The 12,546-nt window shown below is 49.4% G+C and overlaps 1 protein-coding gene across 3 annotated transcripts in view; it reads left to right on the top strand.

Annotated features, from left to right (window-relative positions):
• The window catches only part of RASGRP2 (RAS guanyl releasing protein 2), a 46,451-nt gene extending 39,541 nt beyond the window's left edge, over positions 1 to 6,910 (top strand). For all 3 annotated transcript variants that reach the window (XM_084824340.1, XM_084824341.1, XM_084824342.1), the window contains exons 14-17: positions 178 to 214; positions 776 to 934; positions 4,473 to 4,569; positions 6,575 to 6,910. In XM_084824340.1, coding sequence (XP_084680466.1) covers positions 178 to 214; positions 776 to 934; positions 4,473 to 4,531 — 255 coding nt within the window. In that variant the 3' untranslated portion in view covers positions 4,532 to 4,569; positions 6,575 to 6,910. The remainder of the gene's footprint in view (positions 1 to 177; positions 215 to 775; positions 935 to 4,472; positions 4,570 to 6,574) is intronic.
• Positions 6,911 to 12,546: the final 5,636 nt, after the last annotated feature.

Raw genomic sequence — 12,546 nt, 5'->3', positions numbered from 1 at the left:
TTTTGGGTCCTGTTTTCTTTCATTGTGGTCAACTCGTTAAACACACACACACACACACACACAAAAGCAAGAGAAGGAATTGATTTGGGCAGTAGGTGTATAGCACAGGCACTTGGTGGTCACCCATCCTTAACCCACCCACACTGGACATTTCTCTCTCTTTCTTTCTCTCTCCAGATTCTTGGACTCTACAAGCAGGGATTAAAATGTCGGGGTAAGTCATAGCTGGGGAGGGGGGAAGAGGGTCAGAGATTGGTGGCAGGTATGTGGTGCAACTGAGTGGCTGGGTTCACACAACACGACAACCACACTTAGTGGTTGAGTGCGGCTTGTTGTTGTACCATGGGTTATCGTGTTGTCTGAATGCAGCGCGTTTTCCCCAGGTTGGCTTAATAACCATGCAGCGTGGCTTATTTTTTGCCAACAAGCCACCGTGAGGACCCATGGCTTGTTCTTGGGTTGTTAACAAGCCATGCTGCGTGGTTAAGAAGCCACCCTGTGGAAAACGCGCAGCATTCAGACAGCATGATAACCTGCGGTTCAACGACAGCCCATGGTTCAACAACAGCCCACCCTCAACCACTAAATGTGGTTAGGGTGTTGTGTGAACCCAGCCAGTATGCACGGAAGGCACCCTCTCCTATTTTGCAGAAATTAGCCAGTGAAAGTCAGTTATTGAGTGGGGGGGGGGCCACCGGAAATTGAGAGCTAATCTTGTAAGGAAAGTCGTATGACAGAGACATGCCCTGTAATGCTCTTCCCTTGTGCTGTTCAGCCTGCAGTGTGAGCTGCCACAGACAATGCCGGGACCTCCTGTCCGTCGAGTGTCGCAAGCGTGCTAAGAGCGTCAGCCTGGACGGGCCAGCCGCGCTGCCTGCCCGTTCCTTCAGCTTCTCCCTGCCACGCCCTGGGCGGACGTCCCTGCGGCATACAGGTATGGCCTCTGTGTTGAGCCAAGGAAAAAGGAACATGGCTAAGCTGTTGTCTTTTCTGGAACAGCTTCATTTGACAGGGGTGTTGCTAGGTGCTTCAGAGGTTTGGGTCCCAGCCCCACAGGACACAAACCTGCCTAAAACTTCATATACTGATTTATATCTAGCAATTTAGATGATGACGATGATTTACATTTCTGTACTGCCCCATAGTCAGAGCTGTCTGGGCAGTTTACAAAAATTATAATGACTCGGATGTATTTCAATTTCAGTGCAGGCAATTCCAGCCCATCAGTTTCTCATCCAGATCACCTCAAATAAAATAAATGTTTTGATTCATTCATACCCTGACCTGGATCATCCCAAATCAGTAGTTCCTCTTCAATTACAATTAATTTGCACTTTCTCATTGTCTCTCCCCCCACCTTCTCTCTCCCCCCCCTTCTCTCTCTTCCCCTCTTGGAGGAAAATTGCCCCCACTTCATGCAATTAAGCTTAGAAGAAAAGCTTCCATTAACACCCATGGAAGTTTCCCCCCCACTAAGCTTGGGGAGGGGGAGTTGGGGGGCTTTTTTTTCCAGAATGTGGAGCGGGAAGAGTTAACTCTTTCCTCCTCAGCTGCATAGCAATTAAGCTAAGGAAGAAATGTACAGAATAGAAATGGTATCGATAGGTATAGAAATGGAATGAATGAATGAATGAATGGTTTCTTGGATCCACATGGGTCTCTTCCCCCCAAGTAGCAGCCTTCCTTTCTGTATCACCCAGTCGCCCCACCCTGATCTGCCCCCCTCTGTCTCCATTTTCATTATTTGTCATCACGGCACCCTCCGAGATCACAAGCTGTTTTTCAGACGCTCAGCACCCCCAGCCTGGTTGTGTCCCCCACCCACTGAACCACACCCTGTGCCGGAAACCAGCTTCCCTCCCAGATAAACGGTTCAGCCCAGTTTTGCTTCCTGCCCTGCGCTTTTCTGGTTGACAGCTTTCAGACGGGTGCTTCCTGTGTATGTCAGTCCCTGTGTGTTTTCACTGGGTGTGGGGGACACGCTTCAGCTCTCGGGCCTGCTAATTTGAGGTTTCGCCACCGCGGCCTCTGGAACCAGACAGAAAACACCGTCCTAAGGCTGCAGATCGTGGCACTGCTGTTATCGTCGCAGGTCATCGTCCCGGTGCAAATCTTTCCATCTTTGGAAATCTGCTGGAGAGAGTGGTCTGGGCTTCCAGGATCTCCGCCACCCACAACTTGGGTCCCAGTCCCCTGACCCCCACATCCACTCAGCAAAATATCTGCTGATTGTAGAGCTTTGACTATTGGGCAGTAATGCAGTCAACAAATAAACGAATAAATAAAATAGTGCCTGTTCTAGTAACTTGCAGTGGCTGGATTGTGATGCAACGTCTCCCCCTGGTGTTCTAAGTCTGGCTTGCGCCAGGGAGTTTGGGATAGATTAAGCGGAGGTTGCTCTGTATTGATCCAAGTAAATCGGAACATGGCTAAGGTGTCATCTTCTTGTCTTCTCTTGGCTAAGCACTTAAAAGATTTGGGCCCCAGGCCCATGGGACACAAATCTGCCTCAAATTTGCTTAGCTGATTTATATCTAATAATTTAGATATAATCACTGGGATGCCTTTGAATTTCACAGAAGGCAACACCAGCTGATTAATTTCTCATCCAAATCACCTCCAATAAAATAAATGCTTCAGCTGAGTTGCACCCGGCCTGGATCATCCCAAAGTTCCAGAATATGGAACTCTTCCCTCCTCAGCTGCATGGCAATTAAGCTGAGAAAGAAATCTTCCATTGGTGTCAATGGGCACTTAGGGACACTCAGAGCTCTGGGGAGTAGATTTGGAGCTATAGGCCCATGGCTCCAGGCCTAGCAACGCCCCTGGGAAGGAGCATGTCAGTTTTTGTGTTTGCACATCATCAACAGGCATAACAGAAAAGAATTTAGATTGAAATTTTGTCCTGTAGCAACTCAGTCGGAACATCCTGCATTTAATCAGCCTTGCTTTCGATATGCCCAATGTGTACTTTCCTTTCTGGTCTGCCTGATGAAGGGTTCTGTATAACTCAAAAGCTGGCATGCCTCTTTGCTAAGCGTAGTAAAAATTAATTGCTTTACTGTGAATATTTCGTGCAGGGCTGCTCCTGTTCTAGAACTGTGATGCTATAGAAGAGGGTAGAGATGGGACCTGAAAGATAAACCATGTGTGTTTGTCTGTTACCTGATATAGGGCAGTTTCTAACTGGGAAGAGTTTCCAGTCTCTAAGAGGGATTCAAACCACACAGAAAAGACAACAGTGTTTGGGGTATAAAATACCTTGTCTTAAAATCCCTGTGTGCCTGGGGCTAAAGCAGCTGGTCTTGGGGTCTTCTTCCAACTTGATCACCCTGGCTTGTTTTGCTTTTCGTAATATCCGGAGAGGAAAGTTCAATGCTGGGCAAAGATGTTGAGTCTTGGGTGCCATGTCTCTCCCCCTGCCTGCAAATCATTGGAGGTAATCCAGTCCAACTTTTGGCTCAGTGCGGGATCTACAAGCCGGGATGCAACTGCATCAGTGAAGTGGTCAGTTTTAAGTGCAGGCGCTCATCATGACAGCCCCGATGGCCACGCCCCCAGGAGAGTCCAAAATTGCAGGCAGCTTCATTGATCCCTATCAACAGACCAGTTCAAGCAGTTTTCATCTCCACCGGGAGCAGCAATTCTGGAAAGCAAATGAGCCGTAATTGCCCGTTCAAGACCAAGCCACCCCAAAAGACTTTGCATCACGACAGGGAACAATACAGAACTGGTTTGCCCATAACAACAACCCATCGGGGTTGCTGTGCACGAGCGGGAGAGAGAGAGTGCACTTGCCCGCGGCACACCCACCGCTTGCACTCTTACTCGACACCCATGATTGGCTCGTCCGTAGGTTGTGGAGCGTGACGTACAAACCCAGACTGATGGAGTTAACCACTGGGTTGTTTAGCTCTGACTACAAATGAGACGACCGTGGGTTGTGGAGTAAAAATGCAAGTGGTGCATTTTTGGGCACTCTCTCACTCTCCCCCGCTCGTTCCCAAGAGCCCATGGTTTATTTAACTGAGGGGCTGTCATTACGTGAGAACAGGGCCATGTGTTGCTGGGAAAATTCATTTCCCCAGAGCTCCTGTGAAGATTCCAGCTAAGCTCAGAGGGACCAGGGAATTCTGGGAGGGGTGGCAGATGCCATCAGCCTCCATGCTAATTAAAAAAAATGTTGGCATTGCGTCCCTGCGAGTCCTGCCTCCACGGCACCACGGAATTGCAGCATCCCTGACAAATGGCTGTCCAGAATGGTCTACTACAAATCTACTAACGTTTGGAGAAAACTGGTGGGTGGGGCGGGGCTGGGGGATGTTGACTCCCCCTCTATCCTCTCTCATTTGGCAGTCAATGTATTGCTTGTTGAGTGGGGTGGGGTGGGGGGTCAGGGAGCCAGTTAAAGAAGCCTTTCCATCCACATCCAATTCACACCCATGTCTGTTCACACGCTTGTTTCTCTGCAGAAATACAGGAAGAAGACATGCAGGTTGTGGAAGATGGGGTCTTTGATGTCCACCTATGAGGCTGACGTGGAGGGTCTGCCTGGAACCTAGACATCAGGTGATTATTGCTGAAGTTTTCCTTTCAGTTCCTGGGAATGGAAGAATAGGGCTGTTCACACAACACACCAACCCACACTCAGTGGTTGAGTGTGAGTTGTTGTTGAAGCATAGGTTGTTTGCTGAACCGTGGGTTAGCGTGTTGTCTGAACCCAGGACATTCTCCACAGGGTGGCTTGTTAACCATGCAGGGTGGCTTGTTAACCACCCCGAACAACTCAACCACAAACCATGGGGTTCTCAAGGCAGCTTGTTCAAGACAAATAACTCACCCCGCATAGTTAACAAGCCACCCTGTGGAAATTGTCTTGGGTTCAGACAACACACTAAACCACCGTTCAACAAATGACCTACGGTTCATTGAGTGTGGGTTAGTGTGTTGTGCAAACCCAGTCAATGGGTGTGTTCATACGATCATGGGTGGATGGGTAGTGGAACCATGCTGTGGGGAGCGGGAGGGAAACCATGACAAGCATGCCCCCCCCACGATTGTGGAACCACTCATGGCAGCATGGTTCCCTCACCCATCCCCGCTCCGTGGTTCCATTGTCGTTCTTCTGGCCCTGCGATTGCATATCCCAGCAGCCACCACAGCGGGAATGGGGTTGTTCCAGCTGCGGCTATGCAAACCTGACTATTGAGTTTGGCCGCATGGGCTGGAGTGTCACCAGCACTTCTGGGCTCTCTAGCTGGTTGCCACGTGTGCAGCGTGGCTTATTTTTCTCGAACAAGCCACCTTGAGAATCCATGGTTTGTTGTTGGGTTGTTCAGGATGGTGAAGGAGCCACCCTGCATGGTTAACAAACCACCCTGCAGAAAATGTCCTTGGTTCAGACAACATGCTAACCCACAGTTGAACAAACAACCCACGCTTGACCACTGAGTGTGGGTTAGCGTGTTGCGTGCACAGCCCCAGTATTCGAGATGCGGTCATATAGTAGATTTGAATAAGGAGAGTCTGGCAGGAGCGGGCAACCACTTTTAGCCTGAGGGCTGATGTCACTTTCAGATAAGTTTTCAGGGGCTACATTCCAGTGATGGGAGGAGCTAGAGGAACCGAAGTTGGAGCCGAAGGAAAAGGGGTGTGGCCAAATACCAGCCTCTCGTAGCTTCCGGATCTTATTGCCAGATCTTATTCCAGATCTTATTGCCTTAGGGGCCGCGGTGGCTTAGTGGTTAAGATGCTGAACTGCAGACTGGAAGGTCGGCGGGTCAGCAGTTCGAGACCCGAGTGCCGCGTGACGGAGTGAGCTCCCGTCTTCAGTCCCAGCTTCTGCCAACCTAGCGGTTCGAAAGCAAGAAATTGCAAGTAGATAAATAGGCACCGCCTCGGCGGGGAAGGTGACAGCATTCCGCGCACCTCGGTATTCAGTCATGCCAGCCACATGACCACGGAAGCGTCTTCGGACAGCGCTGGCTCTTCGGCTTAGAAACGGGGATGAGCACCGCACCCTAGAGTCGGACACGGCTGGTTGGGGACACCTTTACCTTTAATGCCTTAGGAGCTCATTGGAAGGACAGATACTAAAGCTGAAGCTCAAATATTTTGGCCACCTAATGCGAAGAGAAGGAAAGATTGAAGGCAAAAGGAGAAGGGGACGGCAGAGGATGAGATGGCTAGATCATAGAATAGTATGGTTGGAAGGGGCCTACAAGGCCATCGAGTCCAACCCCCAAATGGCGTCACCTATGCAATGAATATGGACTTGAGCATGCTCCGGGAGAGAGCGGAGGACAGGAAGGCCTGGCGTGCTACGGTCCATGGGGTCACAACTGAACGACTGAACAACAGCAACAAATGCCTTAGGAGAGGTGTTTCAGCCTTTCGGAATGGGGAAAAAAAGATTGGTGGTTGGGGGAAAAGGGGTGGAGCTGGGGGGAAAAGTGTGGCTACCTGGGAAACCCAGGAGGGCCAGATTAGGACTTTGAGCCTGGGGATCCTCACCCCTGAATACGGCATTGGCAATTTTATTTAATACACCTCTGGTTGTGTTTTGTCTTTGCAGAACCTTCCCCACCTCCCTCCTTGCCATCCTCAGCCGTTGTACCAGCAAGTCCTCTGCTATGTTCCAGTGCCCCCCCCCACAATGTGTGTTGTTAAAGTGGGGGTGGCGGCAGGCAGAAAGGTGATCCGTTGAGACATCGGGCTGAGGAAACCTACTTCGGAACACCTCCTTCTCTTCCACACCTTCCAAGGCTTTGGCGAGAGCTTCCTTGGCTGGGCAAAAGAGGGGGTGGTTCCTCTCCTCCCAATCACAGGCCTTTCCAAAACATGTGTATATTTGTATCAAGAACTGGATCTCAAGGTGTAATAATAATTATAATAAATTTGACACTTCCTGCCTGTCAATCTGTTCCTTCAGCAAAACAGCCTGCCGAAATCCTGGGGGATTTCTCTCCCAGGATGGTGGTCTGGTGGGAGTGGGGGCGTCCTCTCTTCTTTAGATAGGCTATGTAGGCCCAATTTACTCCCCTGCTTTTCTTCTCTCTTCTGCATGCTGAGCTTTTTTTTTTTTTTTTTTCTGCCAGCCACATTTAGCATCGCTTTTCTGGACGGGCTCTTGGTCCTTTAGCAGCTGCGTAACAGGCGGAAATGGAACAGGCAAAGCTTTCCTCCATTCCTGCATCTCTGTCATCCAACCCCTTTCTCAATAGTACAGGTTGCCTCTGTGCATATGCAGCTGGGGCCAAAATTGCAGGAAGCAAAAACATGCTCTAAAATCCAACCCACTGCGATGCAACTGCCTTTTGGGGTCAGAGGGAACTGGAATCTTTAAGAAAAACATTGAATGGAGAAGGTGGAGTGAGGGAAGCAGGCACAGTTGATTGGATAAACATCTCTATAATCCCCCTACCCCATCTCATTTCTTGTCAAGTTGGATAAGGAGAGAAAAAGAAGGTGTGGGGGGGAAATTAAAACCTGTATTGATTTTTTTTCTTCTTCCAAGTGACAGATTCTGTTTATCATTCCACATTGCTCATGTCAACGCTCTTGGCACAAGTGGCCTGGAATTAGTGACAGGGCCTTTAATGCACCACTCTTTCCCCTGCCTCTTGCCCCTTCTCTGAGCGTGTCAAGAAATGCTTCCTTCTGCCCTCCCAGCTCCAACACAGAAAGAGGGGCCCCTTTTTGCTTCTTTAAGGATGCTAAAAACAACAACATATAAACTGTCTCCCCTGCACCCGGCCCCACCTCGCAACACCTTCTAGAAAAGCTGTGTAAATTTGAGGTGGGGGTGGCTGGTGGCACCACCTCAGTGGTGAGAGAAAAGCACTCTGCCCATGCTTAAAAGGCAACCTGGTCACGTCGCAAATTCCAACGTGCAACCTCAGTTCTAAAAGTTCTAAAAGGATTGAAGGGCAATACTATGCATGTTTAGACAGAAAAAAGTCCCACAACTCCCAGCATGCCCCAGCCAGCCAGGCTAGCTGGGGCATGCTGGGAGTTGTAGGACTTTTTTTCTGTCTAAAGCATAGGTTTGCACCCTAAGAATATCAGAAGAGCCGGGCTGGATTCCAGTCCAGTCCAGTCTAGTCCAGTCCAGCATTCTTTTCACACAGTGGCCAACCAGCTGCCCACAGGAAACCCACAAGCAGGACAGGAGTGCAACAGCATCCTTCCACCCATGTTCCCCAGCAACTGATGCTTATGGGTATCCTGCCTCTAAGACTGGAGGCAGCACAGAGCCATCAAGACAGACTGTCTGTCTGTCTGTCTGTCTGTCTGTCTGTCTATCTATCTAATTTCTTAAACGCCCATGTGGCCGGTCACCCAATCACTGGGTGATGTACAAGTTAAAACAGTAAAATTATGCATTAAAACATTATTTAAAAATACCCTAACCCACCCCAAATGCCTGCCTGAATAACCAGGTTTTCAGTGTGTGGCAGAAGCTCATTAAAGAGGGGGCATGGCAGAGTTTCCTAGGAAGGGAGTTCCACAGAGTGGGGGCCACCACAAAGAAGGCCCTTGTCCTCACCAGCCTAGCTGTCCTGGCTGATGGGACAGAGAGAAGGCCATCCAAGGCTGATCTTGTTAAGCGGCCTGTCTGGTGTTGCTGGAGGCGCTCCTTGAGATAGGCTGGGCCGGAACCGCATAGGATTTTAAAGGTCAAAACGAACATCTTGAATATGGCCCGAAAAACAACTGGTAACCAATAGCCATTGACTAGTAGCTGTTGATAGCCTTCTCTTCCAGGAATTCATCTAACCCCTTTTTAAAGCCATCTAAATTGGTGGCCGTTACTACGTCATGTGGTAGCGAATTCCATAGTTTAACTCTGCACTATGTGAAGAACTTCCTTCTGTCTGCCCTGAATCTCCCACCATTCAGCTTCATTGGGTGACCCCACTGGGTTCTAGTATTATGAGAGAGGGGTCCTAGCCTTAAGATGGCTTAAAAAAATTATATAGGAGGAGGAAGTCTATTGCCACCTATGAACCAAACCAAGAAAAAGAAATGTATGTATGTACAATGCACTGTTAATACTGAGCACAGAATTTCTTTAAACGGTGGGTATAATCCCCAATTATTTAAAAAGTGGAACACATGCTCCAAAAAAGCTATGAGTCTCGACAGAGAAATGTTGTGGACAAAGAACACAGGAGGGTTCTCTTGCCCGCATGTCTGGCGTGTGGCCTTCCCAGAGGCATCTGGGTGGGAAGCCAGATGCTGAGACTGGGATGGCCTTGGATCCAATTCAGCACGGTGTTTCTGTGGGAAAGGGAGGTAGATTCTTGAGTGTGAGTGTGGGAGCTGCTCCCCCTTTGAAATCTATGGTGGTTAAGCAGGGGAGAGAAAAACTGAATTATGAAAAATATTGATTGGCGCATGGATGGTGCGAGCGATAAGCACCAGGCAGTCTTAAGCAGGCAGGTAAACAGGGCCCCGCTCTCGGCTCCCCTCTCGCTAAGCGGATTAAAGAGGAGGAAGGAGACGTGACCTTTTCGGGGAAAGAACCGCCTTTCCCATGGCAACTTTGACTCCCCCCACACCCCCCACGACGCCACCAGCACCACCCTGGTCTGAGCCCAAACAGCATGCGGACCAAATGTGTTCTCCTCCAGCCCAAGACAAATCTCTGCTCTGGGTGGCCGGGGCAAGTGTTTGGAGAGGGTTTGGTACCCCCGGGGTCCTTTGTTGGGCATGCAGCACACACTGCCACAGAGCACTGCTTGGATTTTGCTTTGGCGCTCCTAAAACTGGTGAGGCTCGTGTTCCTTTGGATGGTAACCAGACAAGTCCTGCCGCTGATGGAGTACCCTGAGGGGTTCACACACATGTACTCTGTGTGTGTGTGTGTGTGTGTGTGTGAGACAGACACACACACACACACACACGCACAGAAACTTGATTTCAAATATGTTTTCTTTTTTGATTTCCTCCGCCTTTCCTGTTCATCACTCAGGACTCTGTTTCAGATGCAGAGTGGTTTAGAAGTATTGTGAATAAATACATAAACAAGTTTTCCAGCCAGGCCTGGTTTCGGCACCCATCCTTCGGCAGCTGCTGGGATCCCAGGACCCTGCTGGGGCCCACTGGGGTTGATGCCCACTTTGGACTGTCCTGCACCGGGGGACAGGTCTGTGAACTGCCATTTTAAATTATCCCACAATGCCCCGGCTGTGGCGTCGCTCTGATGCATTGTGGGAAACCATGACAGACAGCTCCCAGCCACCTGTCACTGCTACAAGGTCAGTCAGGGGTGCAGAAATCTGGCCCTCTCGGGTTCTCCATATGGCTGTGCCCCTTTCCCTAGCCACGCCCCCAACTGTCAGTCATTTGGTGGTTTCCCGGCTGTTGCACAGTTTTCACTCCCCTTCTCAAAGACTGAAATGCCTCTTCTAAGGCTTAGTTACTGGCATTAACAGCTTGAAGCTAAAATAGGCTGGTCTTTTTTCTATTTTTGGCCCCACCTGTTTTGCTGTTGCCCCGCCCACCACTAGAATGTGGCCACTGGGAGCTTCTCCGGGATGGAATTTGGCCTGCGGCTGAAAGAGGCTCTGTACCCTTGAGGTATGCCCACAGCCGGGGGGCACACAGGAGGATACTCTGCCAATGGCCCTCTCAACCATTGAAACATAGGGCTTTGGAAACAAAGCCCTATGAAGAGAGACTGAAAGAACTGGGCATGTTTAGCCTTGAGAAGAGAAGACTGAGGGGAGATAGGATAGCGCTCTTCAAGTACTTGAAAGGGTGTCACAGAGAAGAAGGCCAGGATCTCTTCTTGATCATCCCAGAGTGCAGGACACGGAATAATGGGCTCAAGTTACAGGAAGCCAGATTCCGGCTGAACATCAGGAAAAACTTCCTGAGTGTCAGAGCAATACGACAATGGAACCAATTACCTGGGGAGGCGGTGGGCTCTCCCACACTGGAGGCCTTCAAGACGAGGCTGGACAGCCATTTGTCGGGGATGCTCTGACTTGGATTCCTGCATTGAGCAGGGGGTTGGACTCGATGGCCTTGTAGGCCCCTTCCAACCCTACTATTCTATGACTATTCTATGATTCAAACCCAGGCGCCCCCCCCCCCCTTGTCATTAGCAGCCTATCTAATCTGGGACTAGAATTCCAAAAGTTAGACTGCACCGAAAGCAAATGAGTCCATTCGGTGCTGGAATTACTGGAGGAGGCAGATGGAGGTGGAGCCCTTTTGTGAAGGTCCCCTTAGCACAAGGGTGGGGAACCTTTTTCAGTCTTCCATTTTGGAGCAACCCTAGGAGAAAGTCTCCCCACTGGTGGGTGGGCCTGAAGGCGAAAGCGGCAGGGCCAAAGTACCCCAAATACCAGCAAATTTGAGTTTAAGGTCTTCTCCACACCCGGCTTTTAATCCCGCAATTTACTGGAGCTTCTGCTTCTGGATTACATGAGAACATAAGAAGAGCCCTGCTGGATCAGACCAAGGTCCATTCGGTCCAGCATTCTGTGCACACAGTGGCCAACCAGCTGCCCCAAGGGCAAACCCACAAGCAGGACATGAGTGCAACAGCACCCTCCTGCCCATGTTCCCCAGCAACTGGTGCACATAGGCATCCTGCCTCTGATACTGGAGGTAGTATGTAGCCATCAGGGTTAGTAGCCACTGATAGCTTTCTCCTCCAGGATTTTGTCCAACCCCCTTTTAAAGCCATCCAAATTGGTGGCCATCACTATATCCTGTGGAAGTGAGTTCCATAGTTTAACTCTGTGCTGTGTGAAGTCTTTCCTTTGATCTGTCCTGAATCTCCCACCATTCAGCTTCACGTGATGACCCAGTTCTAGTGTTATGAGACAGGGAGAAAAATGTCTCCTTATCCGCACTCTCCACACCATGCATAATTTTGTACACCTCTATCATGTCTCCCCTTGCTTGCCTTTTTTCTAAGCTAAACAATCCCAGCTTTTGTCACCTTCCCTCACAGGGGAGTTGCTCCAGCCCCTTCTTCATTTTAGTAGCCATTTTCTACACTTTTCCCAACTCTTCAATATCCTTTTTCAGGTGCTGTGACCAGAAGTGTACACAGTATTCTAAGTGTGGTCACACCATAGATATGTATAGGGGCAATATGATATTGGCAGTTTTATTCTCAATTCCTTTTTTGATTATGCCTGAGATGGAGTTTGCCTTTTTTACAGTGGCTGCACACTGGGTTGACATCTTGTTTGAGCTGCCCTTGGATTCTTTGCATGATTCTTTGCAGGATCAAGGTCAGCTCCTTACATGGGCTTTTTTTTCCTGGGTCTTCCTTTGTCTGCAAGTTCCACATGTTTCATTATACAGCCACTAGATGGCACTGTGTTATATCAAAACTGTGCAATTTCACATAGCTGTTACAGCAGATTAACATTTATCACTGCATTATCCCCAATCTTTTAAAAACCAGGATAAAGGTCAGAAAGTGCGAGAGACTCCCTGGAGGTTGAGGACATGGTGTAATGAACCTGCAAACCTCCAAGAATTACCAATCATGAGCATGCAATAAGAGCCTCATGTAGA

Source organism: Heloderma suspectum, chromosome 17 (genome assembly GCF_057233095.1).
Source record: "Heloderma suspectum isolate Gila_16-S chromosome 17, 16-S_ref, whole genome shotgun sequence".
NCBI lineage: Eukaryota > Metazoa > Chordata > Lepidosauria > Squamata > Helodermatidae > Heloderma > Heloderma suspectum.
Note: the sequence above shows the minus strand (reverse complement) of the source record. Positions and strands in the feature narration are given on the sequence as shown.